Genomic DNA, 27,930 nt, shown 5'->3' with positions numbered 1-27,930 from the left:
AGTCCCAGGTCCAGTTGCTATTTACAGCCGGTTCTCACTTTCTGACTCTCTCCGGCCAGCTAGAATGTCACTCTCACTTTCCAGTCGTGTGCACTGCTGACCCCGCTGCCACCTCATCTGACTGGTCAACCGTAAGACCCACAATGCAGAGAATGTGTCTGTAGGGTGACAGTGCAAACCAACACAGCGTAAAAGGGCAGCAAAGTGGTGGTTGTGATTAGGACGAGTGTCCTTCACTGTAAAGGCCAGTGTCCAATTCCCCTTGACAGCAAGCATCCACCCTATTAAAGCACCCATTGGCAAAATACTGAATCCCTATCCGCTCCAGAAGAGAGGTGTAGCCAAACCTCACCTGTGACCTCACTAAAAAAAAGATTTTTTTCTCCCTTTGGATTACCAGTTTAATGGGGTTTTAATATGACACATTTAAAGCCAAACAGTGGGATACACCCTCCAACAGAACTAGGCATCGTATTGTAGAAATAATTGCAAGGAGAAGAGCAAAGGGGACAGTAATAGGCATTTTTCACAGCAAGCATTTTAACTTGTCACAGTAGGAATAGCACCGGTGTTACTAATAACATTAATGAGTGCTCTGTTCTATTCAACTGACCCAGAGAGCCATGACAGTGAGCCAGCATGCACAATATACCACTCTGAAACTGAAGCAGCTAAATGGAACTCAGCCGTCCATCATAACTTTATCTTTTAAACCTGTGCTTTTCCCACTGTGACATGTCGAAAAGTCTTCAGTGAAAAAAGTCTATTGTACTTCTCACGTCATATCCGACTAGCTATTTGATCGACTCCGTCCTTGGGTAAAGGTCTAACAAAGCAGTGTTATTATTGCTGTAGTTTTTATTTTGAGTCTAGTTTGATTTCAGGTCATTTCGACTTTTAGAGATAACATTTCATGATAGAAATCAACAAGTTCAAGATTACATCATCAATATTACATTATACTTGTTTTTATTATTATTATTATTAATATTATATAAACTAGTAAAGAATTTATTTTAACCATGTCATAATGTCATACATTACAATTTAATGTGCAGTCAAAATCAAAAAAATTCAAATACAAGTGCTGTGTAAGGGCTAGCTTTAGTGGTAATGAAATATAGATAATAACAGTAGAACTTCTCATGAATACCAATTAAACCAAATTACACATATTGTGTCTGACAACTTTCAACTGAAATCCTGGGCCAGTTCAGGCTTTCGTGGTCACATGTGTCCTGCACATTGTAGCGGGGTTACCTATAGGTGCTTGGGATACCTATACTGTAGGTGCGTGGGGTGCCAGCTGGAGTTTCATCCAACAATTTTAATGTTTAAGTTCTTTTAAGGTCAACACTCCACATGGATACATGAACCAGTGCTTCCTACACACCGTCATAAACCTACTTCTTATAACTCTAAACCACCAGACCAAATTCAGACAGATACTCAAACAATAATCAGAGTAACCCTCTTCTCAAACAAACAAACTTTTAACTCTCTTAACAATTGTTCAGTGTAAAGTTTGTAAGACAATGATAGCCCAACTTTAAACTGAGAGCCTCAAGCATAAACATTGAACACCACATGCAGAATCACATGATGAACTGACTGTTTTCTATTTACCGAAGGATGTTAGAAGAGGTGTGGAAACAGTATTTTGTCAACTACATGTAATTGTTGACTATGCAGTCTACGTTTCTCTAAGGTAAACTGTAAAATACCTAAGAAGTGGTCACTAAGTGCATGCAGTTAACTGCTTGAAACATCATAAATCACACACCAATCTCAACTAGATTTCATCATTTCTAGTAGCTGAGCTGATCCATGTGAAACACAGATCATACTGTACATTGTCATTTTAGTCATTTGTTCAACTTTCATGCTGCTGAAGAGTGAGATGAGGTATTCCTGATGCCTCTCTGAGGTCACTAACTAACTGGCTGTCTGGAGATTAGGACGTTGCCGTGTGACTTGGGACAATGGCCTACTTTTACAATAAGCCTCTCCTTGTTTGTCCGGCCAATGATGTCACCCTGCTTCCATCCTCACAGCTAATGGAGAGAGACAATACTGTGGCATATTTCAAACTGATAACTCAGAACATCTCCCACTAAACTATGACAGTGAGCCTTCTGCACCTCCTCATGGCTCTGTGACGGGAGACTTTGGCCAATCACAGGTCATTTCAGAGAGAGAGCGTATGAATTAAAATAGGAGTATGATTTAATACTCTGTTACTCTAATGCCTATTTCTCGCATAAAACATTTTCAGGAACATCTTGTAGTGTACTGTTAAGCTGTAAAATGAGAGTTTGTTCCGGCTGGTGGGCGGTGCTTGGTATTTCCTCAACTGATCTCAACATGGCTGCCGGGTCACAAACATTCTCATTTTACAGCTAAACAGTACACTACAAGATGTTTCTGAAAACATTTGAGGTGAGAAATAGGCATTACAGTATCAGAATATTGATTCATATTTGATCAGCACTGCCTAGTTTGACCGTTTGATCGGAGTTGGCGAGTGATTGACAGCTGCTCAGAGACGGCAAGGCTCCAGCTCGGCTCTGATTGGTTGTTTTCCTCCGGTCTGTGAAATCTTGTAGATGCCCTTAAGGCGCACCGGAGGACACAGAGGCACATGATTTTTTTTTTTCAGATTACCTGTCTCATGCACTACTGTCAGGATATAGTGACCGTTTTGTAAAAATAACTTTTTTGAATCATATCTGCTCCAATTCTACCCACTGCTGCTTTAATGTTATCAGTTACACCTGTGCGTTTACCTGCTATGGCGAACCAAAGTCTGCCTTGAAAAAGAAAAAAAATGTCTATTGAATATCATAACCTCAAAGCCCCACACAGGTGTTTTCACTTTGCTTAATTAGACACTTCTCTATTGTTACATACTTGGTGACATCCTGCAACTCCCAGCAGCATAGCTCCACCTACCTTCAACCTGATGAGGTCTAATCAACCTGATTCATTGGAAACACCTGTGTGCATCCAACCAACTTACTGCCACACAACTCCTACAAGTATTCACAAATGACTAATTTACACAAATATTGTTGTTGGATCTACATTGGGCTGCTTACTAACTTTAACCTGGCTATTTCCTTTATCAAACTAGATTTAGCCAGCATTAACTAAACTACTACAAGCTAACTTACTGTTTCAAATGTTTTTATTAGGAAGAATGTGCATGTCAGTGATACAGACTTCTGTGGGGTGTGTATCATGCCTCATTTTTGATATATATCAACAAAAACAGACAATACTAGGAACTAAAGGCAAACAAAAATGGACACAAGCAAATACAAAGAATATAACTAGTTAAAGGAAGAAAAAATAAATAAATAAATACAATTGAAAAAAATTACAAATAAATAAAATAAATTTAATTAAATTAAATAAATACAAATAAATAAAACACAGACAACACCCTAAGGCACACATATCAGGGAGAAGCTAACTTAATCAGCAGCGACAAGTCCCTCGTCTCACACATGGTTGTGGCACTGAAGGAAACTAATGTCTTAATACTTATTTAGCTTATTTTCCCATCAACTTCAGCTCCTAACACGTGTGTTATCTATCATAACATTAGATAGCAGACAGTAAACTGGCTAGCCGGCTAGCATATGTTAGAAGCCGGGTCGTACTTAGACACCTACACTATGTTGTATTAATTTCAGTGCATGCCGGGTAAATATCAGCAGCCACATATGTTATGCTCATGCGTTGTGGTAAAAGTTGCCAGGTGAGATGAAGTCTCTCTAAGGTTCCTCAGGTTAGCTCCTCAGAGGTAACTAGCGGTAATGTTATCCAGCAGAGATACTGGGCCGAGCAAGCTACCCGTTTAAAATGCACTTTACGACTAGAAACGGACATAAATGTTATGTTTAGCTAATAGAACACAATAAAAGCATTCGCGTTACCTTGACCTGGCGCCCTGTTTCAAGTCGCTCATGAGGAAAATGACCAGAAAGTGAACAGCGGATTTAATCTCCATCAATTAACCACTGTGTGCTACATAGCTAAACTACATCCGGTTTCAGAATAAAGGCGGTTATTGTGCTTTTCCGGGCTTCAAAATAAATGTAATAAATCATACACAATACGCACCCTTTATAAACCTCAGGTAATAAAACAAATAAGGACGAGAATTAGAAAACAGCATGGTATAGTTCTAATAACAAAAAACATTTTCAGATTATTATTTTAAATATTTGAAAATTATTATTGCTGTAGTTTTTATTCTGAGTCCAGTTTGATTTCAGGTCATTTGGAATTTTTTTGGTATGTAAAAGAGGAAACATTTCATGATAAAAATCAACAAGTTCAAGATTATATCATGAATAATACATTATAGTTGTTATTATTATCATTATTATTATTATTATTATTATTATTATATAGACTAGTATATAATTTATTTTAGCCAGATAGGGAGTGTGTCATTCATTACAATTTAATGTGCAGTCAAAATAAAAAAAATTCAAATACAATTGCTATGTAAGGGCTAGCTTTAGTGGTAATGAAATATAGATAATAACAGTAACTTCTCATGAATACCAATTAAACCAAATTAAACATATTGTGTCTGACAACTTTCATCTGGAATTCTGGGCCAGTTCAGGCTTTCTTGGTCCCATGTGTCCTGCACATTGTAGCGGGCTACCTATAGGTGCTTGGGTTACCTTTACTGTAGGTGTGTGGGGTGCCAGCCGGAGTTTCATCCGACAATTTTAATGTTTAAGTTCTTTTAAGGTCAACCTTCAAAATAAATGTAATAAAACCACAATACACACCCTTTATAAACCTCAGGTAATAAAAAAATAAGGCCGAGAATTAGAAAACAGCATGGTATAGTTCTAATGAAAAATACATTTTCAGATTATTATTTTAAATATTTTGAAAATGTCCAAATATTTCAAAAATGATTTCCAAAATCCTGAAATATGTGTATTATCTTAACACGGAAATCATTTCTTAACAAATACATTTCTTATTTTTATTTTAGAATTCACCGTTACTCCTTTTAGACACATTCACTGTTCCAGTGATATGATCGGGACACTCACTTTGATTATACATGGATCTCTTCTAGAACAAATATGTACCCAAACAACCGACAAATCTACTCTAAAACAGAAAATACAATTTCGTATTTGCAAGTATAGCAATGTAAAAAAAAAAAAAGAGGTGGACTGGAGGATGTGGATACTTTTAAGTCCAACACCTCCTTTATCATTTACTGTAACAGTCTGGAGAGCTAAGTCCACACAAAGGGACATGATCCATCTTCCCATTCAGCAGATGGTCATTTCACAGGGGCAGCAGTGTGGTATTCTGGACTCTTTCCCGTGAATACCCATTGAGAAAGAGCTCATTCAGTGTTCACCGACCTGAAGAGCCCTTCGCACATGTGCATGCCTCCGTCTAAGACTTTGCCCTTTGCTGGTACACATAAATCTTACTGGTTCAAGTTGGGATCAGCTTAGAGCAATTCATCCTTTTCCCAAAATCTCATCACTTTTTGTTGATCCACTGCAGGAGTGCATGTGTCATCATGAGTGATGGAGGGAGAGAAAAAAAACCCTGTTAAATGTTTTTTAGTGTTTATAGGCCTAGGTGGTGAAAATGGCTCTTCAAATTATCTAATGAAGAACCTCTGGACATTAAGAACAAAAAGTAAAAGTAATTTAAAGTAAGCACAATATGCTACCAACAATTAAGCAAATAATATCACAAGTCATAATCAATGCATGTGACATTAGCCTATACAACCATAGATATAATAGTACAGCTACAATGGTTGCCCTCTTAGAAAAATAATCGCCTAGGGCACCAAAAGGGCTAGAACTGGCCCTGTCTTAACATAGCCTAAATGCATGGTGCTTTGTAAGACCGAAATCAGTTTCTCACTTCTACAAGTGATGTACAAGTAGGGTGAGTTGCTGTAAAGTGGGACACTGCCTAATGTGGGACACCTCAGATCCAGTAGGTGTAGGTCTTCCTCAAACAAATAAAAGTCAATAAAACTATTGATATTTAATGTCTTTCTAATATGCCTAAATGCTTCAAAACTATTATAGTCTTAATTCATTCTTCTTAATTTATTTTTTATCATTTATAGTCTTATTGTTTGTTTGATGTTCGATTCTCCATGTAACATCCACACATACGCATAGGTTTTCTAACAGTAATACCATTGTCAGTGGTAAAATTACTGAACATGGGATTGTACATTTAGCCTTGAGTGTTTCCTACATGAATTAATGTGATTTTTTTAAATTATTATTTTTTTTAGCTTTTATGCCTTTATTGATAGTGACAGGGTAGTATTGAAAGGGGGAGAGAGAGAGGGGGGATGACATTCAGCAAAAGGCCACAGGTCGGATTAGAACCCCGGGCAGCAGCGGTAAGGACTCAGATATGGCTTCGAAGTAGATGTCTGTGTTTTACTTAATATTCACTTTCCATCAAAATGACAACAAAAAACACAAAATCAAATCTAAACTCTGAGCTACGGTGAGTGCCACACCATGCCAAACCCAGCTTTGTAGAGTCCAGGTTAAACAACCTGATGTTCAGCCAGATGTCCAGATGACATGTGACTCGTCCTCAGAGCGCTCTAGCAGGGCAGCATCTCTGGGTCCTGCTTGCGCTTGTGATGTCTCCCGGACCAGAGCGACAGCCTGACCAGGTCGCTCCCCAGCGGAGTGGACAGTCTGCTGCCAAACATCTGGTTGGTGGTGTTGGGGACGCGGTCAAAGAAGAGCGACACGTGGCTGGATAAAGACTCCTCTGACTTCAGCTGACCCCACAAACACACAGAGGTCACATGTTTGCTGGCAGCATTCAGCTGTGTAATGGCTTGCAGATAAGGCTGACATTAAACCTGCAGTAGGCAGAATGGTTTTAGCATCATTTGGCAAAAATTCCATGATAACCTTTCAGCATATTGTAATTCAAGTGTTCTGAGAGATAACTAGACCTCTACACCTCCTCATGGCTCTGTTTTCAGGCTTTCAAAAATCTAGCCTGTGACGGGAGACTTTGGCCAATCACAGGTCATTTCAGAGAGAGAGAGCTTCCTATTGGCTGTTCATTCAATGGAGGCAGCTGTCAATCACTCCGATCAAATGGTATTTCCTGATCTCAACATGGCTGCCGGGTCACAGATTTTCTCATTTTACAGCTAAACAGTACACTACAAGATGTTTCTGAAAACATTTGAGGAGAGAATTAGGCATTGCAGTAACAGAATATTAATTAATATTTCATCAGCGCTGCCTAGTTTGACCGTTTGATTGGAGTTCGCGAGTGATTGACAGCTGCTCAGAGACAGCAAGGCTCCAGCTTGTCTCTGATTGGTTGTTTTCCTCCGGTCTGTGAAATCTTGCAGATGCCATTAGGAGCACCGGCGGACACCGGCGGACACCGGCGGACACCGGCGGACACCGGCGGACACCGGAGGACACCGGAGGACATAATTTTTTTCAGATTACCTGTCTCATGCACTACTGTCAGGATATAGTGACCGTTTTATAAAAATAACTTTTTTAAATAATATTTGCTCCATTTCTACCCACTGCTGCCTGTCAGCCTTGGTAATGTGTCCCACATTGTCCCATACAAACATACTCTTACTTTGCCCCACATTTGGTTTACTAGTCACCCTAACTGAACTAATTTATTATGTTTAAAGTAGATGACACCTCATGTTTAATCAGTAGCAGATTATACAAGAGTTTGTTTTTTTATAGCATAGTATTTATTGCTTAGATACTTTCCATTGTGTGACTACAGACTGAGGAGGACCTTGTCCTCATAATAGTGTAGTTTACAATACTGAAATGCAATCTAATAATCTAAACGAGACGACAGGAAGAGAGACGCATCACATGTGCTGAAAAGAGGACTTGAAGTACTTTGGTGGTTTTGGTCTAGTTGTGAGCACAACAAGCCAATCAGCTTCCAGTGGATGTATGCGGAAGTGAGAGGCAATATCATTACTCTATTCAAACGACTTCGACATAACACCGGCTAACGGGAACATCCACAGAAGAAAAACGGAAAAACACAACTTTGCCTTCAAAATAAAAGTTTATCTTTCTTTAAAGAACAGTTTAGAAAGAGCCACTCTTGTTGTATTTGCATTATATTCAAAGTTACATTTCATCTTTTGCTTTTGGATTCTTACAACATACAAATATGTTGGCATGGTTTCAAAATAAGCTTGACTTTCTTTTATTTTGAAAGTGCAAAGCGGAAATCATTTTTAAATCCATCCGCCCTGACAACCCTGACTCTGATGACAGCAGCAGCAGCAGCAGCATCTGTCCGCCGCTCTCAGCTATACATCATCACATCTGACAATCCAATTGAGTTTTCTCTCCATCTTCCGGGACAATGCAGGCCGACACGTTGTTGCACGCCGCCAATCTGAGCACCCTGTTGGTGTGCATGGTGCTGAAGTTCCCGCAGATCTTCGTGCTGATGAGAGCCAAGTCAGCGGATGGACTCAGCCTCAACGGGCTGCTCCTGGAGCTCACCGGGTATGTATATAACTCTGTTATTATTATCTGTAAAGTGTGCAACTTATGGGGAACATGGAAGTTCATTGTGATTAATGTGATATAGGTATGCAGTGCATTACTTTACTATTATATTCAAGGCTGGTGTAGATGTGATGCTGTCTTCCTGTTCCTCACCGGGTACAACTAGTTGGGGAAAGAACCCCACCGCCAAACTCCATTCAAAATGTTTGTAATTTATTAATGTCTTGATTATAGGCAAAGGCGCACACATCCTTAGACGTGATACAAACCCGATACTGAATCCCTAATATATAATGATAAATTCGGCATACATGTGAACCATTTTATTTCAATATAACGTTATAAAAACCTATATTATTGCACCACCATCCTCACTACCCCACAGCCACAGCCATATACTGATACTACAGTAGAGATTGTCTCCAGGAGGCTCCCTGACTGAGGCACACAACTGAAAAGCTGCTTTCTATATTAAAAAAATCCTATTGTGAAGGCTTAACACTAATCAAGTGTGTGTTCTTTACAGAGCTTAGGGTTTATTGTAGAACTATTGAGGACAAGGAAATGTGGCCTCAGTTACATCTGTGTGAAGCAGTGTGATGTCTGAGGTTAAATCAGTGCAGTTGTCTAGTTCTTGTGTCTGGAACAGGAAGTATTAGCACAAACAAAAAGCTAGGAATGAATCTGCTTTCAGATTTACAGCCAGTAATGGCTAGTGGATATATCACCTTACTATTTTTAATTTTTGAAGGTTTTATAAAAGTTCCACTAGGATCATATTTAGTTTGGTCTGTCAGGCTGTATAATGTCTCAGTGTCCTGTCTCTCCCCCGATGGTGCCTGGCAGTAGCTGCACTGTCCTAAATGATTCTTCTGTGCTGGTGAGCAATAGCCTGCTGTCATTGTGCATGCTACAGTGAAATAGCTAAGCCTTAAAGCTGCACTAGGTATGATGTTTTTGCAAAAATAAAAGTAATTCTATGATAAATATATCGATTCACACTGCCATCCCTTAATGGTAATAAATCATATGTTGCCATTGTCACTGGTGACATCTCAAAGGTGCAATAAGTAATATTTTATTGCTCCATATTATGAAATGCCTTGATTATATCTGCGGGCAGTCAGGTGTTATTGTTCAGTACCACTGATTGTGTGATCACTTCACCAGTTGCTGAGATTTCTGACTTTAAAAACAAATTTTTCAGCCTGTCTGTGAACAAACACTGCTCAAACATGATCAATCCTATCTGCTTGCAAAAATGCTTTACGGCATCTAGTGGCGTGGTTGCAAATTGCAACCAACTGAATACCGTGATGGAGTACCTCAATAACGTGAGCCGCAGAGTGCAAAACCGTGGTGACGCCGTTTGCCTTGCTCAGAGGCCATCCTTATTGTAATAACACTACTTTAGGAGCAACGGAAGTCAGGCGGTGGTTGGCGGTACCACAGTTTTGCACTCTGCGGATCCCATTACCGCGGTTTCACAAACGTGTCGGAGAACTGCGGTGGCCTTCGGGTAACGTAAAAACGCGGAGGGCTGTTGGATGGGTCCAACAACACAAGCCTTTCATCCAGGAGGCCGCTGTTCATGTCCCGTGCGTTACATTCCACTTTACAATCAGCTGTTTGTTCATGTCCCATGTTCACCACGTCCAGTCACATTTGCTCTGTAAACATAGTAGTTTTAAGCCCAACCATGTTGTTTTTTCCGAAACCAAACTATGCGGTTTTGTTGCCTAAACCTAAGCAAGTGTTTTTGTTCAATTCACAACATTAAACTTGTGATCACGAACATGTGATCGTAAAGTGACGCAGAGGTGTCTGACAAAGTGTCAGTATTGGTGCCAAATGGAGCTCGTGATTACAACACGGGAAGTCGTGTACACGATATGCTCGGGGTTCAAGTGGTTAAGTCGTGAGAACACCGCTGCTAAACAACGGAAATATTAACGTTACCGTCGGTGTCTAGCCTCAGAGGCTATCAATTTAGCAAACTAGCAAGCGAGTAACATAATGCAGGAAATGCAAAGGAATAATGACAGAAGAAAAAGATGAGGCTGTTGGGAATATCAACATTTTCCACCGACATATTATAAAATTACGAAGAAAAACAATATACGACTAAAATTACAATATATTCACTTATTATGCACCGTAAAACAAACTTTCACGGCCTCATTGTTATTTCTGACAACATCAACAGACACGTCTCAACTCGTAAATTCAGAGATTTCAGAAACTTTCCACGTCGTGAATACGATACATAGTCATGAATATTATATTCCATTTCTGTTAATAGATCCCCTGAAATGTTACACACTGGACCTTTAATGGCCCCTGTAAGTGTAAAATTCAAATCCGTCTTCTCAACTGCTGTCAATGAGACCTTGTGCAGCTTTAAGTTGAATTACGTTTCGATTGTTTATCACTATGAAATCTTCACCTATGCATCAGTTTCTCAGTCATCACCATGCTTGTTCATAGAAACCTGTACACACCAGCAGCCTGTTAACACATGCATTCAGCTGCAGCTTGCTTACCAAGCAGTTAGCTTGGTAAGCAGGGTCTTTATCTTTAGAGACTTCTTTTAGTCTCTATAGAGTTCTTTTGCTGAAGACAGAAGTCTCAGCTGAGTTTGTTCAATCCCTTCCCACTACATCAGGCTTTTTTCTACCACTCACCCAGTCTCTGCCTTGTTTGCTCTTGAACATCGCTTCAGTGTTTCATATTAATCAGTACTGAACATTATTATAACACAGTGTAATAACCTGACACCATGATCTGCTTTACAGGTTCATTGTTTTTGTAACGTACCAGATGTACTATGACTACCCACCCCCAACATACCTGGAGTTTCCATTCCTCATCGCTCAAGGTGAGCTGTCTTAAAGTTGCAGTGGGTAGAAATGGAGCAAATGTGATTTAAAAAAAGTTATTTTTATAAAACGGTCACTATATCCTGACAGTAGTGCATGAAACGGGTAATCTGAAAAAAATCATGTGCCTCTGTGTCCTCCGGTGCAAGATTTCACAGACAGATAGTAACTGTAAATTGAAAAACAAAGTACTGTATTCAAAAACAAGGGAGGAGAAAAATGGTAATAATAATAAAATAAAATTAATAATAAAAATTAAATTAGTCAATAAGAAATATAAAAAATATAAGAAATTAAATAAAAGATAATAATAATAAATAAACAAATAAATAAATATAAACATTTCATGGTTCCAGCTTCACAAATGGTGAAGATTTGCTGCTTTTGCTTTTAATTTAAATTTTCAATAATTATGGCCACCCGGAACTGGGGTTTGTGCTGGCTAATTCATTTCTCATTTGCAGTCGGATAAACAGTAAATTCATCAAATTCAGTTCCCGCTATTGCTGTTTTCCAAGCTTCTATTAGCTGTCATTGGGACACTAAATGTAAAAGTTTCTTGGGAGAATGCAAAAGTATTTATCTCTTTGTTTTCTCCCCCATGTTCCTTTAGGGGCTCCGTAGCATTTTAAGTTTTCTTAGTGTGTAAATGGACCTTTCTCAAAGAGTTCTCATTTGTTAGTTAACATTTCTTGGTGCAAGCTATTTTTCACAACATTTTTCACAAAGTATGCTTTTAAAACGTGATGGAGACAAAATCTTCCATTTATAAAAGTGGTCCCATGCGTCCCCAGTGTAAATGACACCCATGGCAGCCCATATCCACCTCAAGAGGCCTGTTAATGACATCTTAACAATAGAGGACTCACATATAGAAGCGTGTTTGTGAACTTGAGTTTCTGGGTGAGCTAATGAGGCAGTAAGAACTGACATCAGTGCCCCTTGAAAATGTGAATCATGCAGATGATGTGCGTGTTCTAACCTGCCTTGTGTCCTCACTCAGACGCCGTTCTCCTGCTCCTCATCCTTTACTACAGCGGCAGCCTGCGGCAGAGCCCTGTCTACGCCGTCCTGTATCCTTTCATCACTGTCAAATAGAAAGTGTTCACCCAGTGTTGAAGAAAATCAATGAGCCACTGGCCTCTGCTGATACCTTTTTTAACATCACGCCACGTGTTATTGCCTTGACGTGACGTGTTCAGGTTCGTCGGGGGTTGGAGGCTCCTCACTATGGAGAAGTGGATCATAGATTCGGCCATGGTAATAATAAATCAGTTTAACATCAATCACAAGTCACAGTGTGTCACAGAGCAAGCAAAGAGATGGCATGTCATCAGTCAGGAGTAATGAGGTGTAGATTTGAACAGAAACGTATCTAGACCTCATTGCACCCGGTGCATCTCAGGAAGACCTTATGAAACGCCAAGGGGTCTTGTTGGTTCATGAGATGAATGTGTCCAAAGGTGTATTTGCATATAAATGGGTGAAAGCGGTGATCTTGCAACTGCTTTCCACCTAAGAGTTGAAGTTTTTTTGCAGAAAGTGTTTGAAACTTTTAAAGCTAGGGTAGGTAACATTGGAGAAACTAGTGAGAGTACACTAGATTTGAAAAATAATCCGACCGAAAAACCCAGACCAGTATTGCCAACTCTTTTCCAATGAAAGTAGCTAGCAGCACTAGCTCCAAAAGTCGCTAAAGCCAGCGAGAAAGTCGCCAAGTCGGCAACACTGACAGCCCTTACGAAAAAAGTAGTATACTTCATGTTTATTTTGTAAACTTCTAAATTTCCCAAGTATACTTTATGTAATAAGTATACTAATATCAATGTACTACTAGTAATATACTTGTAAGTGTACTACTTCAATACTTCTTAGAACTAAACTGGCCCACTTTTTAGTTTATAAAAGTATACTTTTAAGTGTACTTTAAGTGTAAGAATATTAATCCTTGAGTACACAACTAGCTTACATCTAAGTTGTATTTTGTAAAGCAACTATACTATGAAGTGAACTATACTACAAGTGAACTTATAGATATGCTGTTAGTTTACTAGTTATATACTTGTAGCCCACTTTTATTGTTTATGAAAGTACACTTTAAAGTATACTCTCAGTAAACTACTAGATTAATAGTTTTTACTGCAACTATACTTGTAGGTTTTCTTTAAATTACAGTACTTAGCCAGTTATTTATGTATTACATAAAGAGACTTGCTCCTTTTGCTATTTGACTGGATGTTTTGTGATGAGATAAAAAAAATCTTGCATGCCTCCATGGTGAACGGAGAATGCGAAAAGGTAGAACATTCTTGATGAATTTTAGTAAATTCATATCAAAACATACGTTTACAAACTCTCACACACTCTAGGCTACTCAAGTAGTGGCAATAGTCGGAGAGGACACCGTAAAGAATACTTGCTATGGACAAGATGTCAATTATGAGCAATTAAGCCAAGTATATTCAGATTTTCTGTATATTTGTCAGTAAAAGCCAAGTATACTCAGACATACTTCAGTCTGACCTCCACTCTCTTCTCAGAGCCTGTGCACATTCATCAGTGCAGCCAGTAAATTTGCCCATCTGCAATCCCTCTGGAGGTCGAAGGACGCTAGACAGGTTAGCGCCCTCACCTGGTCTATGGCTACCTTCACATGTATAGGTGAGTATCACATACTGCAGTGTTTCCCAACCTTTTTTTTCTGGGGACCCACTTCTTTAAAATGACAAACCATCGTGACCCAATTCACATTAGGCCTTATCTATAAAATCGTGAGAAGTGAATTTGAATGTAAATGAATGTTCCTGACCATTTTGACCTAGGATACAATGAATCCTTATCTCCACTTTTCAAATGAATATCATCCTCTTATCTGTCTAACCTTCATGTTTAGCATTCCTAAAAAAAAAAAAAAAATCAGAAATGCTTAACCAATTTATGAGGCTCTCTTCTCCCTGAAGTACTGTTACTGTAATGTTTCACTTCATGAATATGCATAATACTATTTACTCTGCTCCTAATTTAATAAATTAGCAACTCCACGCTTCATTAATGAAATATTAGATGCTCTCTTTGATGACGAGGATGTCATTAACTCCGCTTCCTCTTTGTTCCAGCGCGGATTTACACCACCACGGTGACAACTGGAGACACGCTGGGTGAGTCAAAGTAAATTACAAATGACTGTGGGATGTGCAGCGTCCCAGATAGGAATGTTTTATAATCTCTATAAACATTTCAGAAGCGACTCTTTAGAAAGATTTGTTTCCTAAATAACTATCGTCATGGTTTGACATGAGTAAAGGATTTTTTGTTGTGGTCTGGTGCGACAGGAGTATCTACCAGTGTGGTATCTATGTTTTTAAAAATCTATTTTGGGATGAGGTTTGCAGCTTTCATATGCTTTGAAGGGAGAAAATGCACCATTGTGATGTGAAATATTAAATAGATTTTTCCATCAAGCATGGGTGGATTATGAGACAACGGGCCGCTGGGCACAGACACACAGACGCCCTTCCACCACTACTCCACAGGAGCAAGACAGTCAGACTGAAAGAGATACAAAATGCTCTTTTATGTCTTTGTGGATGTTTTTTTTTTAAACTTCAAAACAGAGGCTCTGGCCCGGGGGCCCCCTGACCACTTGGGCCCTCAGGCCTGTGTCCGGTAGGCTCCTTTCAAGCATCCAACGGCAAAATGTTTCTATACAACATAGGAAAGTACTGTCAGTATTGTTATTCCAATCATGTCAGAATGGAAGTGGAAGTGAACCCGACTGCTGAAAGAGAAAAGGCATTTTGAGAATCTGCTAATTCATAATAGCCAATATTCAGTCCAAATGTAGGCATTTAACAGGATGAAGTAGCGTAATAGACATGGATGAGTTCAAAATGTGTTCGCAGGTCCAAATAAGCGATTTCAATAGCCTTTTTTTCTGTCCTTTTACATCTGAAGAATTTTAATTTTCTGCAGAGGAGGGGAATGTTTCCTGACTTGTTGTAGAGAATGAAACTGTTAAAGGCAGGGTGGGTGAGTACACTAGATTTGTAATAATGATCCAACGGAAAAACCCAGCCCAGTGTTGCCAACTCTGTTCCAATGAAAGTCGGTAACACTGACCGTCTGTCTCTTCAGGCCTCCCTCCAAGGCCACTCCCCCAAAATGATCATAAAGAACGTAAACAACAGCTGCTGTTAGTACTCACAGCTGTAGGTAGGCTGTTAAATCATTTTATCTGACCTGAATGAAATGATTGGACGGGTTTATTACAGCCCAGCGACAGCAACAGATACCAGATCTTTTTCTCTCTATTTTTGTCAGAGCATTTGATTTATTAATTCGGAATGAGAATTTCAAATAATATAACAAAACATGTTTTTAAAATCTTTTCCAACCCTGCCTTTAATATATCTTTAAATGAAAACCGGTGACCGTTTATAAGCTCTTGACATTCATTAGCAACTTTTAACATGCACATCGTCAACTCATCAGTCTGTGATGTCAAAAACAATATCTTGATGTTAGTGTGTCTGAATCCTTATTAAGTTCTTACGCATAACTAAATAAATAATACATCTTAAATCTAATAAAAATCTGCTTTTTTTGTCATAGTTCTGATGCGGTTCGTCATCATGACTTTGCTCAACACGTGGGTGCTGCTCACTGTGCTCTACTATCAGAGGCATGGCAGCGGCTCCAAGAAAGAAGACTAAGCTTTTAAAGTGGGATCCTCCTGGGAATGAGTCCTGTAAACCCCCATATCCTCCAGCTCTGCCCAGCAGAGTGACCCCTGGGGTACTCTGGACTCAGCCTCGACTGAAAAAGCAAACTGTCGAGTACAGTAACAACGGTTATGGAAGCAGCTTTTATATTACTGACCTTTTTATATTGTTATTACCTCAATATTGAACCCACATATCATTTTTATAACATTCCAGTGACTAAAATCTGCTACAGCTAGTAGTAAGAGGAGAGACCAATACTTTTTCATACTGTATGTGACAAAATGTAGTGTTTATTAGATAGCCAAGTATATCGGAGACCTTCCTTCTCAGGATATGAAATACTGTATTTTGAAAAGTCCTTTTCTGAACAATTTTTAATAAAGCAGATATTCTAGCTTCTTACATCATTTCAGTGTTGTGCATTAAAAACTCTTGAGAAAATGAGCAAAGAAGGTGTTGTGCAACTTTTACAGAATTATAGCTTCCTTTTCAAGACAGAAAAATAATCCAAAACCAAAAGGCACATCCACGTCTTTATTGTTGAAGTAGTTATTATTATAGAGCTGTTTGGTAGCAAACATGCAGTCTGGATGTAGAGCCCTTAAATACAAAGTGGACAAGGCTGTATAAATAATATACTGTGCACTGTATGGCATGTAAAATATATACTGTGTATATTTATATGTATAAAACATGCTTCTTGGTTAAAGGAGAGCACTCGCTACACACACACACTGGCGCACACACACACACACACACACGCAAACACACACTTACTCTCCACCTGCTATATAAGCCACACACACAACCCAAACTCAGAGTTTGGTTACTTTTTAATACAAAAATATCAGGACAAACACTTTTAGAAAAAAAAAACTTTCAATGGAATAGTGCTGCTCAGTATTTAGACTCATGTAATATGATTGCATACCTTCATCCTTTCTGCTTCTTATTGGTTAACAGCCCTCATTTTCATTGCCAGGAATGACTAAAAGAACTAACAGGTGGAGGCCTGTGGGTGACAACACTTTAAAGGATAACCAGTATTTTTCAACCTGGACCATATTTCCCCATGTTTTTGTGTTTAACTGACCAATAGGGATGACACTTTTTGAAACTGGTCCAGTATTTTGGGACAACCGCTGTAGCCACTAAATGGGCTGTAATGTAATCCTTTGGGGCAACCTGGCACCGTCATTTACGTCCACCAAAAGTGCTTGTTTCTGTCACTAACAGGCTCAGATTGTAATTATAAGTGTCTGACAACATTACGGTAAAAATCCTACAGAGAAATAAAATGTTTTTCTTACCTTTCGCTTGATCCGGTCTGTTTGTTATTGTGTGTCTCGCTCAGAGAATTCTCGTTCTGAAATCTTGTGTCGCCTCCGCATTGCGGAAATTATCTAAATTTTAAGCCATGACATTGAAAATATTTTAGATAACACTAAGCTACGCTTTCTGTATTCCAACACAACAAACTCAACATCAACATTGGCATCCTGTGGCACTCCTCTCTCCATCGTCCCTGATCTCTACCCCTTATTATTTCACACTTGCTAGAGGTCACTGTTGTGCTCTTTTATACCTTCTTTCGGTGAACTACCATGTGAATAGAACATAAAACCTACAAGTGAGTGTAGTAGGCCCCTACTGACCCATATCTATGGGGCTTATAGCTACTCATAACGCCTATTTAATAGCCTGGCAACAGTCTAATCGGTTGGCCTGTCAGTGGCGAAAACATGCACTTTTAGTGGACGTAAACTGACGGTGCCAGGTTGCCCCTAATGGTTACATTACAGCTTGTTTAGCGGCTGTAGCATTCCTCCTTCAATACTGAACCAATGTTGTCCCCATTGGTCAGTTAGACACAAAAACATTGGGAAAAAAGGGTCCATGTTGAAAAATACCGAAGTTGCCCTTTAAGTGTGAGGCCTGAAAAGGCAAACACATGCAGGTTCACTCAGAGTAGTTGGTGATGAACGGGGGCTTCAGTCAAGTATATTTGGATATAGAAGTAATACAATGCCTGCGTGTCGTCTCTGGTGAAAGCCCAGATGTACATTCAAACAACAAATAAAGGAGCCGAGCTCGGATCAGAAAAAGCATTAACGGTGCACCCCTTGAATTCAGTAAACATTAACCCTCGTAACTGACAGTGCAGGTTTGAAAAGAGTATAGGAATGTGAGGAAACTCGTGACTGGGCCTCCATCCAATGCCGTTCAGAGCCGGATTCTGTTCACTTAGAACCGTTACTGTAGTCAAACTGGTGATTCAGAGCGTGCTCGAGTCAGAAATCTGAATAAGAGGCACTCGAGGAATTATTTGCTGGAGGAATCCGACACTCCTTCTTCCCCCGCGGTGCAGCAGACTTTCCTAGAAGTCACAGCTGATTTAGCTGGTTAAGTACCTTATTCAAGTTTCTGTGACCCGTGTGGACGCGTGCCTGAAAGCAGAATCGTGAGGAGCAAAAGAAGCTACAATCAATATGTTTAAAAGAGTTTGAATAAAGCCAAAGTACAGATACTGTATCTGGGATCAAGTTCAACAATCTTAGCTGTACTCAGCCAACAAATTACAGAATTTACGATCTTCTGAGTGTAGTGTTCCCCATTAAACCCTTCATATTGTTCACAATCATTAAACACAAGAGTGTCTTTTTAAAATTTGGCCACAAGAATCCCCAAAAGGGTGGTGAGGAAGTGTTTTCCTGTCGGGTCCTTCAATCAGACAGCGTTGAGGTAAGTGTATCCCCTTCTTGCCAGCCCTGGGCGGGCTCATAAGAGCTCTCTTCTGTTCTGTGGGAGCTCAACGAGACACTCAACTGCTCTAGTCAAGGGCCCGAGAGAAGACTTCGGCTAATATGCTTACAAGCCGTCCCAGCTCGGTGAAAAGATCACAGGTGTTCAGGTGATAGTCGTTACCGCTTCAAGTACCTGGGAAAGAAGTTCGACAAAAAGGGGAAATAAAAGGCAGACTTTGTAACTCTCACGAGGCTGAAGCACGACAGGGTGGGCTGTGGAGAAGCGATGTGGAGTTCAGTGTGCTGATCTGCAAACGGAGCGTTGTATAGTCTTTGATTTGGGAGGACACACACACCCCCCGCCACCTTGATTATGCAGCGCACTCCCAAGCAAGGTTAACTGGAGGGAGAGAGAGAGAAACAGATGCAAGATTAGTCTCAGTAAATACCTATGTTGCAACAGGTCATGTGCTCATAAGATATAAATATTAATAACAAAAGAATGCTGCACAAATCACGTTCACACACTTATTTCACAATGTTTCGGTCTTCAGACCTTCACCAAGAAAAGTTTCTGAATTTCTTTGTTTTCCCCACAGTCAAGATGTGTACAATTTGATGTGAGAAGTTCTGTTTCTGTCTTTGATAAAAGTTTTGTCCCCCCAATTTACCTCAATACTGTTTTTTTTACACAACTTCAAATGATAAGCATCTTTTAATTTAGTTTATTAAACAATTGTGGTGGAGATATACACATTTAACATACAACATTTTACAGTTGAAGGATGAATGTGTCAGCGCTCTCTGGTGACAAACTACCTAATGAGACACTTACTAGATTACTGCAAACATATCTTTGTACACTGCAACTTATTGGCCGACATATACCAATATACATATACCAATATATCTGCAATAAGGCAAAATCACAGATACATCATGCTTTATGGAGGCCCCAAGAGGCGAGTGAGAAAAACAAATTCTGGTGATCCAATTTTTTAGTTGAATATAACTTGTTTTCTCTCCTGTGTTTAGGACCTAACATTCCTTAAAAAGAATTCCATCTTTTAAAAACAACACAAAAAAAAAGTTTTGCCAAGTTACTATTTTTTTCTATCTGTGAAAACTGATAAAAAAAAACGTTTTGCCAGGTGAATTTTCTTTTTTCCTGTCAAGATCATTTTTCTATTGGCTGGTTCAAACTACACAATATCACCCCGATTATAGCCCTACACAGCCGTCATAGGGTATCTGCTCGGACCGGGAACGACAACGAGTGTCGTGCGCGACAAGCAATCATTTTATCTTGAATAGTGTGTCATAGCAGACGACAACCGCCACCGCGTCTGGGACGCCTCACGACGTCCCGACAGAAAGTCTGACATATTTGATTTTTTTTGCCTTCCACGATGTGTTCCGTCACAGCTGTGAGCGCACAACTGTAAACAATTGCGAAGGAGGAACAATGTTGGTGCTCTGAGGTGGAATTGTAAAATGGAGCTATATGGCAACAACACCCCAACTTTTTTGATGTTTCCTTGGCACGACTACCACGACAGAGTGGAAAAAGGTAATAGCAGAGGCACTTCAGCAACCCGGTGAGTAGGCTACTGCTGTTTGCATCAAGCTTCCTTCTTGATGACATCACGCACGTTGTGAATGACCATGATGATGATGATGATTGGTTGGTGTAGTCTGTCATGTCTCTCGGCCAAGTCACGACAAGAATGTATGACTCTCAATCGCCTAATCTGACATAGCGAGCGTCATAACCGACAAAAATATTGTGTAGTCTGAACCAGGCAGAAGTGTTTGTTGCTGTAATACTCATTTTGGCCACAAGAGGCTGAAGTGCACCACTACCCCTTGTTCTAAATAGAACTAAAACCATTTTTAGTTCTTCCAGCTGATTTTTTATTTCTCCATGCACTCTAAACACAAGGTTCACAGATAAAAAAAATAAATTTAAAAAAAGGCAACTTAGAAAAATTATCCTGACAAAACTTTTTTCACAATGTTTTCACAGATCCAAAAAAAGTTAAAGCATTTAAATCACCCAGTGGCAAGGTGATCCAAACTATCAGGTGAGCATCCGAGGAACCCCAACAAGCACATGCACTGGGACCAACATATGTGGATGAAGCCCACCTCCACCTCCACCACCACCACCACCACCACCACCACCACCACCACCACCAACTGACAACCAGGACCGTGTCTGAACATTTAGTGCAAAAAGACACGTTTTGGTTGTATACACACATTCAGGGATTAGAGTCGTTTACAGGGAAACATCTGGGCAAAGAAAGAACAAGGTGGGAGGAGAAGTCGTCATTTGGACCAGTGTCAACTGTGGGATTCTTCTGACCTCACTTTGGAGCCATTTGACCTGCGAGGGCTGAGGTCAGAGGACATAAGGGCACTATGGGTGACACATGTTTAAGGACGTTAACAGGATGATGTGACTAGAGAACGGCGTTTTAGCCTCAGCAGCTTTAGAGGTTAGTCAAAGTTTAGTCTCACGTCGTTGTTGTGTTCGACCACCACCCTAAAAACAACATTATGGGTTTCACTTGTTGCTAGTAGAAAATAAGCAGGAGCCAGTGTTTCCTTCTCTCTTTAAAATCACAGCAAATTGGGACAGATGCTGTATAAATTGATGCCCCGTGGAAACAGCGTTCCACTGCCACTGAAATCAACGCACTGCACAGCACACACAGTTACCATACGCGCTCATCAGAAATGAATAGAGGAACAATCATCATCGATATCATCCAACGCCCAGTGCCAGTCCTGAAGACCAAAGTCCTCCAATCTGAAAGGGGAGATTAGTTTTGATGGCCAGGTAGCAATTTACTGCACACATACAACCTGGTATCCAGAAATCAAGTCTATTCTTGTCAAGTGTAGGGTTGGATACTGTTCTCATTTAAAGAAACTGTGGTGTGTTATGCAAGATATCCTGAGCTACACACAACAAGACTGAACAGAGGTGAAACGAGCTCATCATGTATACAGAGAACAGAGCTCCACAGCTGCTCACGTTCTCCACACCTCTCTCACTGAATTCTAGATTCTAGGTTATAGACACGTTTTATACTCCTCTACAGGAACGGCTCCACTGCAAAAATATAACAGTCTTTGGGGTTTCACAACATTAGCTTTCATACAAGTTGAGTACAGAAATATCAACATTGCTTTTGTTAGATGTGGTGTCCCTGGATGCACTACAGATGAGACCAATACCAGCGGTTTTGGACAGCATATTTCAATTTGACAATTTCAGGGCAAAAGATTCTGAGTATAATACGATGGGAAAAATGTCTCTGACTTACTTTTGTGTTCCCTCGCAAAAGCCTTTGCATTACTTTGAAATAAATTTGCGTTCACTCACAATATATGTTACATTCCCTTGCAATGACTTTTAAATGACCTTGCATTTAAGCTAGGTTTGGTAACCTTAAGAAATTAGAGAGAGTACGGTAGACTTTATAAATGATATAAATTACATGCGAAAGACAAATACCCATATAAAGAGAAGCTGACAGAGGCAAAGGGGCCTATATTACAAAATTTAGTCAGTTATTGATATAAATCCTTACGAATTAGGAGGACCATGACAGCTTGCCAACCAGATGTTCACTAACATCTGGGTTAGTGAACATCTGTCAGCAGTTCAAAATATGTTAATCTTTGAAGGCCGATGTCCAATTTACAAACGGGTAGGTATATGACATTAAGATCTACAGGCCAAATGCCAGCTACACAATCATCCAGACAAAGTAATGAACTAATCTAGTTAATGTCATACTAACGGATACTAACAAAGCGTCGGCTAATACGGCATTTTTAATCTACTGGTATCTCGCAAAATGAAATTCATAACGTTAAACTACCTTTGTGTCTGACTGTATACTATATATACTACAATTCTGCTTTTGAGTCATATTCATTGTGCAGTATTATCTTTTGACAGCTGCAGTAAACAACCAGCGGATGGCACTCTCACCCTTTATCCTCCAAAAATGGCCGACTTGCTGTCGGTGACGTCACATTCCCATTCCCTTTCCCTATTGTTAGTACTCACAGCTGTCAAGCTAGCAGCTTGTGGAAGACTCCGATGACTTGCAATGAGTGCACAAGACAAAGTGAGCGCAGGTAGGTAGCCCGGTTCTATCATTTCATTAGCCCTGAATGTAACGATTGGATGAGTTTATTACAATCCTGAGACAGCCACCGATGCTGTATTTTTCTCTTTTTTTTGGTCAGAGATTTATTGGTCGCTGTTGGATTGTAATGAGAATTTAAATTATTTTTTTTTATACTTTGACCCCTTAAACCATTCTAACTCCATTTAACAAGGTTACTTTCTCAATAGTGTGTATTAAAACCCCCAAATCTATTCTTTGCCTCACTGGAGACGTCCTGCTTGTACCAACATTTCATACAAACTGGAATACAACTAATCTTATGGGAAAGACTTTTTTAGTTTTTTAAAGCTTGTCCAAGAAGCAAAAAAAAAAAAAAAAAACTGTTCAGACATGATCTCTTGTCTGCTTCGCTACCTGCTCTTGCTGGTGGGGAGCTGTCGACTGGGCCTCCTCAAGGACTGGCTGGGTTGGACCTTCATGGAAGCGCGTGGCGAGGAACGCGCAAACTGGTCTGGTGGCGGAGGCTTCTTGGGGATCTTCTTGACCAGTCGGCTCACCCACTTCTGCTGCTCCTCCTGGGATATGGCCAGCAGCAGCAGATTCTTGGCCGAAGACACGTCATAGTTCACTGGTGGTGGGAGAGAAGTGCAATTTTCAGTTATAGTCTTTAGTTATCTTTATTAGCAACATTGGTATTACTGAAAATTCACAATTTCATTTTTCACCTAATAGTTAATTAACCATACAAGTCCCTGTGTGAAGCGTCCTACCTTTGCACGGAGCGATGATCTCCTCCTTCTTGTCCATGTGGTCCTTGTGGCACTTGATGTGGCAGCGGCGGCACTCCAGAGCGGGCGGCGGCTTGAACATGTTCCACAGCGGCTTGGTGCACGCCTCGCAGTTGGCGGGGAAATGGTAGAGCGTGGGGATGAACTCGTGGCCCTTGTGGCAGATGTAGCTGGACTTCTCTCCGAGCGGATCCACAGGAAACTCGGGCTCCTTTTTGCTCTCGCCTTCATTGGCATAAAGAATCTGGAAAGTTGATAGAGAATGAGGATCATGTTGTTATTTCTGTTCTAAATTTGTGCCTTTGACACTCAACATACGGAAGTTCAAATTCAAGACATCACAGTACAACTCGGAATTTCAATAACACACCTGGAATATCCTGGGAATCTCTTTGGCGTCAGCACGGTACACGTCTGTTTGAGTGACAGGCCTCACATGGAAGAGTTTGCTGTGTGAAGAAAATAAGTTAGTGTCCGGTTATCACAGCAAGTCAGCTGCACATCACTTCATCAACAAATGCTCCTACAGGAAGTACTTCAACCAAAACTGACACGAGTCCTGGGTTGTCTCCTCAGCAGAGGGGGATCAGAGGCCTGTACTACGAAGCAGGATTTGGGGTTAGCGAGGTAATTTCTGGATGAACTCTGGGTTTTCCGTCCTACGACAGTGGTTCACTTCTTACCGGTGTACATCACCATGGTAATTTATGCTGAACACTTAACCTGCTCCGGAGCAGGCTATGTTCGAGATAAGAGATCAACTCGTATAAAAGCACCGCCTACTGACCAATCAGAGCTCGGTGTGCAGATGGTATGATAATATTACACAAATACGAAGAAGTGACAGTCATAATCCAGACTAAAAGCAACACAGGTTTAAACTGACAAATGCAGGAAGGACAGCTGGCTGTATGCTGTGGGTGCTTATGTTTATATCTTTATTGTTTTACTGGCTTGTAAGTCCGTTTTACAACGCCGGAATCAGGGACGCAGCTAAAAGGCTGAAATAGTCATACACGCCAAATCAATAACAAAAGGCATAAAGAAGTGTAATCTAATCATCCATTCTATTTTGAAAGCTATTTATATATCACTGCCCCATCTAGACGAATATATTTGACTTTTGAGTATTCCGTTAAATTAATAAGGCCGTTAAAGTGTCAGTAGTCAGTATATATTTTTGGCATCATTGGGCAAAAATTCCATAATAACCTTTCAGCATGTTGTAATTCAAGTGTCCTGAGAGAAAACTAGACTTCTGCTCCTCCTCTTGGCTCTGTTTTTAGGCGTTAGAAAATCTAGCCCTTGACGGAAGACTTTGACCAATCACAGGTCATTTCATAGAGAGAGAGCGTTCCTATTGGCTGTGCTTCGGTCATGTGAACCGGTGCTTGGCGTTCCTTCAAGACAGTAGACTTGTCCATGTTTGTGATTGGTCACCTGCTGCAAACACCGCCCCTTTTATGTGAACGCACTCATAGCCAGATGATTGAGGAACGCTGGATTGATTTACCGAGTTGATAACCACCGTCGTAGGACCGCTTAGCGGGATCGCGGTTGTTAGGGTTAGTTAAGCCAGATAACGAGAAGATACCCTGGATATGTAGAACTCGCCTTTTGTACAGGCCTCTGGTGTTATACTCACTCTATATCCAGCACCATGTAGGGAATGGACTGCTCTTTGTCCTGCTCATTGTTGTAGAAGAGAATCTTCTTGCTGCTCACAACAACATACTGCAGTAACAGAACACACATGTTAAGGTTATGTTAAATCAAGGAGAGACTGTTGTATGTCATCGAAGCAGCTTCACTCTCTCTCTCATCATACCTTTTTCTCCCATCCAAACTTCTTGGTGTTGTTTCTCACAGGGAGAGAGAGCCAACCCTCCAGCCTGGTTTCTGAGTGGGAGAAAGAGAGCAAAAGAGCAAGAGATGTGGAGGTTAAAGTATGTCCACATATTGATAATCTGTTAGCATTACCAACCAACTCCATTTTCATTTTGCTAAATAAAAAGCTGCTATTATTCCCGCCACAGTGAAGCATTGAAACATTGATGCAGCTCCATCAGTGTATCTTTACAGACTGTATTACCAACACCAGTTCTGGTACCAGGTCTAATCCACTTCTTTATATATAACTGTATTTACCGAATGAAAGTGCATTTTCTAAAAACTAAATCCGTGCCGGACTGTCACAGTACAGGGGTCACGGTCCGGTGCACGCAGCACCACACGGTACAGTACAATATAATGACAATGAATATGAAGTTTGATAAGAGATGGCAGAGCTCTCACCTGTGTATGCATCATCAGATTCAAACTCTGGCCCACTGCTGACGCTGGCAGAATCCATCGATTGAACACTGAGCGTCTGCAGGAGGTTCCTCAGCTGCTCGATGTCACTGTCCTTGCTGTCCAGGGCCATCTGCAGCTCGGTGCGCATCTGGCTCTCATCAGACAGTTGCTGCAAATAAAGAACAGAAGAAGCAAGGTCCAGTCAAAGATACTGCTGCACATGCTGGTCCAGCCTATACAAATTGTTGTTACTCAAGAGTGAATTATCTTCCATGTGTGCCTAAAATGACATTATTAATGAGGAATGATTATACATGACGAGACAGAACACTGGACTGTTCTACTGACCGCCTGCATTTCGTTGATCTCCCTCTGATATTTAATGATGCTGCTGTTGAGTTTTTCCTTCTCCGACCTCAGCTCCAACTGCAGCTTCCTGTTCTCCTTCTCCTTCCGCCGCAGTTCTGTGTCGTTGCCACGGCGACTGCCTCCGACGCGGTCCACCTTCCTGTTCATGATCTCTGCCAGCTTGTTGACTGCCTGTAGACGGACACGAGTACCACAGTTCATACATGCTTTGAGTTCAAGTTCAAGTTCAGACCTTCATTTGTCCCCGAGGGGCAATTGGTTTTTGCAGCAGTAGCAAACAACAACAACAACAACAACAACAACAACAACATCTCATCACAATAAGACAATATACACATACTGTACATTCCCACATACTAAAACACTGAAAAAAGTTGAAACCTTGAAGTATACCAAAAATATTAAAAGAGGTTCAATATTAAGATAAGGACAAGAAGAGAAGAACAGGCCTGGGTGGAAGTGCTGATACTACCTGTACTTTACAGAGTTGAGCAGTGAAATGGCCGAGGGTATGAAAGAGAATTTATATCGGTTAGTTTTGACTAATGGTTGTCTGAGACGGGAACCAGAGGGCAGAAACTTAAGTTCTGAATGCAGGGGGTGGGTACTGTCCGAAATGATGGAATTTGCTTTCTGTATCAGCGGTTTGTTGTTGTACAGTTCAGACAGACATTCCTGCTGAGTGACGATGATTTTGCTCATGATTTTTATCACCCTTGTTAATGAGTTTTTTCTGTTTGAGGTTGAGGGATGCCAGCAAAGAAAAGCAAAAGTGTAAACTGGCTCGATAAAAGATTTATAAAACAGTGTCATCAGGGATTTGTCAACCTGGAACTTGGCTAGCTTCCTCAAACAAAAGAGACGCTGCTGTCTTTTCTTACAGAAGCATATCTGTGTTCCTCTCAAAGGTCAACTTATTGTCAATTATGATGCCCGAATACATGTAGAATTCAACAATCTCAACATTTTGTCCATTTATTGTAGTGTTTGCAGGAGTTTGTTGTTGATGTTTGAAATCAATGCACATGTCTTTAGTTTTTGTCACATTCAATTCTAAAAAGGCGTCATTACACCAGTTTAAAAACATAATTGAAAGCAGGACCGTGAGACACTTCAGCATTGTTCAGCAGGCTCACAATATCTGTGTCATCAGCAAACTTAACAATGAGCTGGTTATCAAACTCACTACGACAGTCATTGGTGTACATAATGTACACCATAATGTGTGTTTAGCTTGTTTCAGAGCTGTCTAGTTGTAAGAAAGCTTCAGGATCTGAATGAGAGATGCTTCCTGGAGACCAGATCCAGAGGGTTTGATTCTGCTTAACATTTGCTTTTCATATTTTTTTTTAAATTATATTTTTATTGACACTTAGCAACAAACATACTTCCAAACATAATAAAATCTGG

The 27,930-nt window shown here is 40.3% G+C and overlaps 3 protein-coding genes across 7 annotated transcripts in view; 1 reads left to right on the top strand and 2 right to left on the bottom strand.

The window, feature by feature from the left end:
- LOC141783193 (CAP-Gly domain-containing linker protein 4) overlaps positions 1-4,082 on the bottom strand; it is a 45,566-nt gene extending 41,484 nt beyond the window's left edge. For all 3 annotated transcript variants that reach the window (XM_074660311.1, XM_074660312.1, XM_074660313.1), the window contains exon 1: positions 3,942-4,082. The gene's annotated coding sequence lies outside the window, so the exon portion shown is untranslated. The remainder of the gene's footprint in view (positions 1-3,941) is intronic.
- Positions 4,083-8,349: 4,267 nt separating this feature from the next.
- Positions 8,350-16,575, top strand: slc66a3 (solute carrier family 66 member 3). Its single transcript, XM_074660671.1, has 7 exons — positions 8,350-8,567; positions 11,366-11,448; positions 12,453-12,522; positions 12,652-12,709; positions 13,990-14,110; positions 14,566-14,607; positions 16,061-16,575. The coding sequence occupies exons 1-7, from the start codon at positions 8,422-8,424 to the stop codon at positions 16,159-16,161; spliced, it is 621 nt and encodes a 206-aa protein (XP_074516772.1). The 5' UTR covers positions 8,350-8,421; the 3' UTR covers positions 16,162-16,575.
- A 118-nt stretch (positions 16,576-16,693) lies between these two features.
- The window catches only part of rock2a (rho-associated, coiled-coil containing protein kinase 2a), a 53,623-nt gene continuing 42,386 nt past the window's right edge, over positions 16,694-27,930 (bottom strand). Inside the window, exons 25-33 of one of the 3 annotated variants that reach the window (XM_074660651.1) lie at positions 26,500-26,691; positions 26,152-26,320; positions 25,685-25,755; positions 25,502-25,590; positions 24,227-24,305; positions 23,839-24,100; positions 23,483-23,696; positions 21,180-21,315; positions 16,694-19,317 (exon numbers count right to left, since the gene is read on the bottom strand). In XM_074660651.1, the coding sequence (XP_074516752.1) occupies positions 21,264-21,315; positions 23,483-23,696; positions 23,839-24,100; positions 24,227-24,305; positions 25,502-25,590; positions 25,685-25,755; positions 26,152-26,320; positions 26,500-26,691 (1,128 nt within the window). In that variant the 3' untranslated portion in view covers positions 16,694-19,317; positions 21,180-21,263. Of the gene's footprint in view, positions 19,318-21,179; positions 21,316-21,343; positions 21,733-23,482; positions 23,697-23,838; positions 24,101-24,226; positions 24,306-25,501; positions 25,591-25,684; positions 25,756-26,151; positions 26,321-26,499; positions 26,692-27,930 lie in introns of those variants that run through there. The other 2 variants (XM_074660652.1, XM_074660653.1) reach the window with 2 other exon arrangements.

The sequence above is a fragment of the Sebastes fasciatus genome, chromosome 15 (assembly GCF_043250625.1).
Source record: "Sebastes fasciatus isolate fSebFas1 chromosome 15, fSebFas1.pri, whole genome shotgun sequence".
Classification (NCBI taxonomy): domain Eukaryota; kingdom Metazoa; phylum Chordata; class Actinopteri; order Perciformes; family Sebastidae; genus Sebastes; species Sebastes fasciatus.
The sequence above is the reverse complement of the archived record's forward strand: the minus strand, read 5'-3'. Positions and strand labels throughout refer to the sequence as shown.